The sequence below is a fragment of the Gossypium hirsutum genome, chromosome D01 (assembly GCF_007990345.1).
Source record: "Gossypium hirsutum isolate 1008001.06 chromosome D01, Gossypium_hirsutum_v2.1, whole genome shotgun sequence".
Taxonomy (NCBI): Eukaryota; Viridiplantae; Streptophyta; class Magnoliopsida; order Malvales; family Malvaceae; genus Gossypium; species Gossypium hirsutum.
The window spans coordinates 21,634,492-21,635,914 of record NC_053437.1 but is presented as its reverse complement, the minus strand read 5'-3'; the positions used below and the strand labels follow the sequence as shown (position 1 = coordinate 21,635,914).

General features: G+C 37.0%; 1 protein-coding gene across 1 annotated transcript; it reads left to right on the top strand.

The window, feature by feature from the left end:
- Positions 1-340: 340 nt before the first annotated feature.
- Positions 341-1,060, top strand: LOC107921676 (uncharacterized). The gene is made up of 2 exons (XM_016851502.1): positions 341-431; positions 525-1,060. Exons 1-2 carry the CDS (start codon positions 341-343, stop codon positions 1,058-1,060), a joined length of 627 nt encoding a protein of 208 aa, XP_016706991.1.
- The last annotated feature ends 363 nt before the right edge of the window (positions 1,061-1,423 follow it).

The window sequence follows — 1,423 nt, the reverse complement described above, 5'->3', positions numbered from 1 at the left end:
TTGACAAATCCTCTTCAATAGATCTCCATCTAATGGCTACTTCTCAGTAATTTTTTGAGCCAAAGTCGGCCTCACTTGAAGTTCAGCTAACAAACCACTTCATATGACTATATCGAAAAAGGATTTGGTATGGGCTATAGTTGATCATTTTTTGAAGAGTGCACATTTCTTAGTTGTGTGTACTAATTATTCCTTGTAGAAATTGGCAGAGTTATATATTGTTGAGATTGTTCGTCTTCATAAGGTTCCAGTTTCGATTATTTCCAATAGATATTTATGTTTTACTTCAAGGTTTTGGAAAAGTTTGCAATAGCCTTTGGGGTCGAAGCTTACTTTCAGTATGGCTTATCAACCCCAAACTGATGGTCAATCTGATAGGGTAATTCAGGTGTTGGAAGATATGTTACGAAGTTATGTGATCAAGTTCAATGGTAGTTGGGAGTGATATCTGCCTTTAATAGAGTTTGCTTACAACAATAGTTTCCAAGCAAGTATTCGTATCCCACCGTTTAAGGCATTGTAAGGTAGGAAGTGTAGGACTCCTTTGTGTTGGGTGGAGTTGGATGAAAAGGTCATTGGACCAGAATTAGTTCGAGAGACCAAAGAGAAAGTGAAGATAATATGCAAGAGGTTGAAAGCAGCAACAAATAGGAAGAAATCTTATGTGGATTTGAAACATCAAGACATCAAATTTCAAGCTGGCGATAAGGTGTTCTTAAAGGTTTCTCCTTGGAAGAAGGTTTTGAGGTTTGGAAGGAAGGGTAAGTTTAGTCCTAAGTATGTGGGATCATATGAAGTTGTTGAGAGGATTGGACTGGTAGCTTATCGACTCAAGTTGCGACCAAAACTTCAGCGAATTCATGATGTTTTCCATGTGTTTATACCTCAAAAGTGTTGTTCAAATTTATCGCATATTGCGCCAGTAGAGGAGATCGAGGTTCGACTTCATCTCACTTATGATGAAGAACCAATGGAGATCTTAGCTCATAAAGAGAAGGTTTTGCGAAATAAGAGAGTTCCATTGGTTAAGGTTTTGTGGTGCAACCACAAAACAGAATAGGCTACTTGGGAAACTTAGGAAGCAATGAGACATCAATATCTTTACCTGTTTAGCTCAAGTAAATTTTGAGAACAAATTCTTTTTAGAGGGGGAGAATTGTAAAACTCCAAAATAGAGCCTAGGAGTTTCAAGGGTATTTTAAGAATTTTAGCCTATATGTGCACGGAATTTCGTAATGTTGGTATTCAATAATGTTTTTAACAGTAGCTACTAGGGAATTGAGTCAAAATTTGGAACATTTTTGTTACAGTTTAGCCAATTTTTGAAATTGAACCTTTAAACCCCTCATTCTTAGTTTTGTTTCATGATAAATTTCTCCCCATTGCACTACTTGTCGTCCCTTGCTCTCCCTCTCCATTCCAT

What these genes read in the sequence shown, in the direction of transcription:
- LOC107921676 (XM_016851502.1), top strand. Translation starts at nt 341, where the DNA reads ATGGCTTATCAACCCCAAACTGATGGTCAATCTGATAGGGTAATTCAG. An exon ending in TTATGTGATCAAGTTCAATG is followed by an intron (nt 432 to 524) that starts GTAGTTGGGAGT and finishes AGGCATTGTAAG; the next exon opens with GTAGGAAGTGTAGGACTCCT.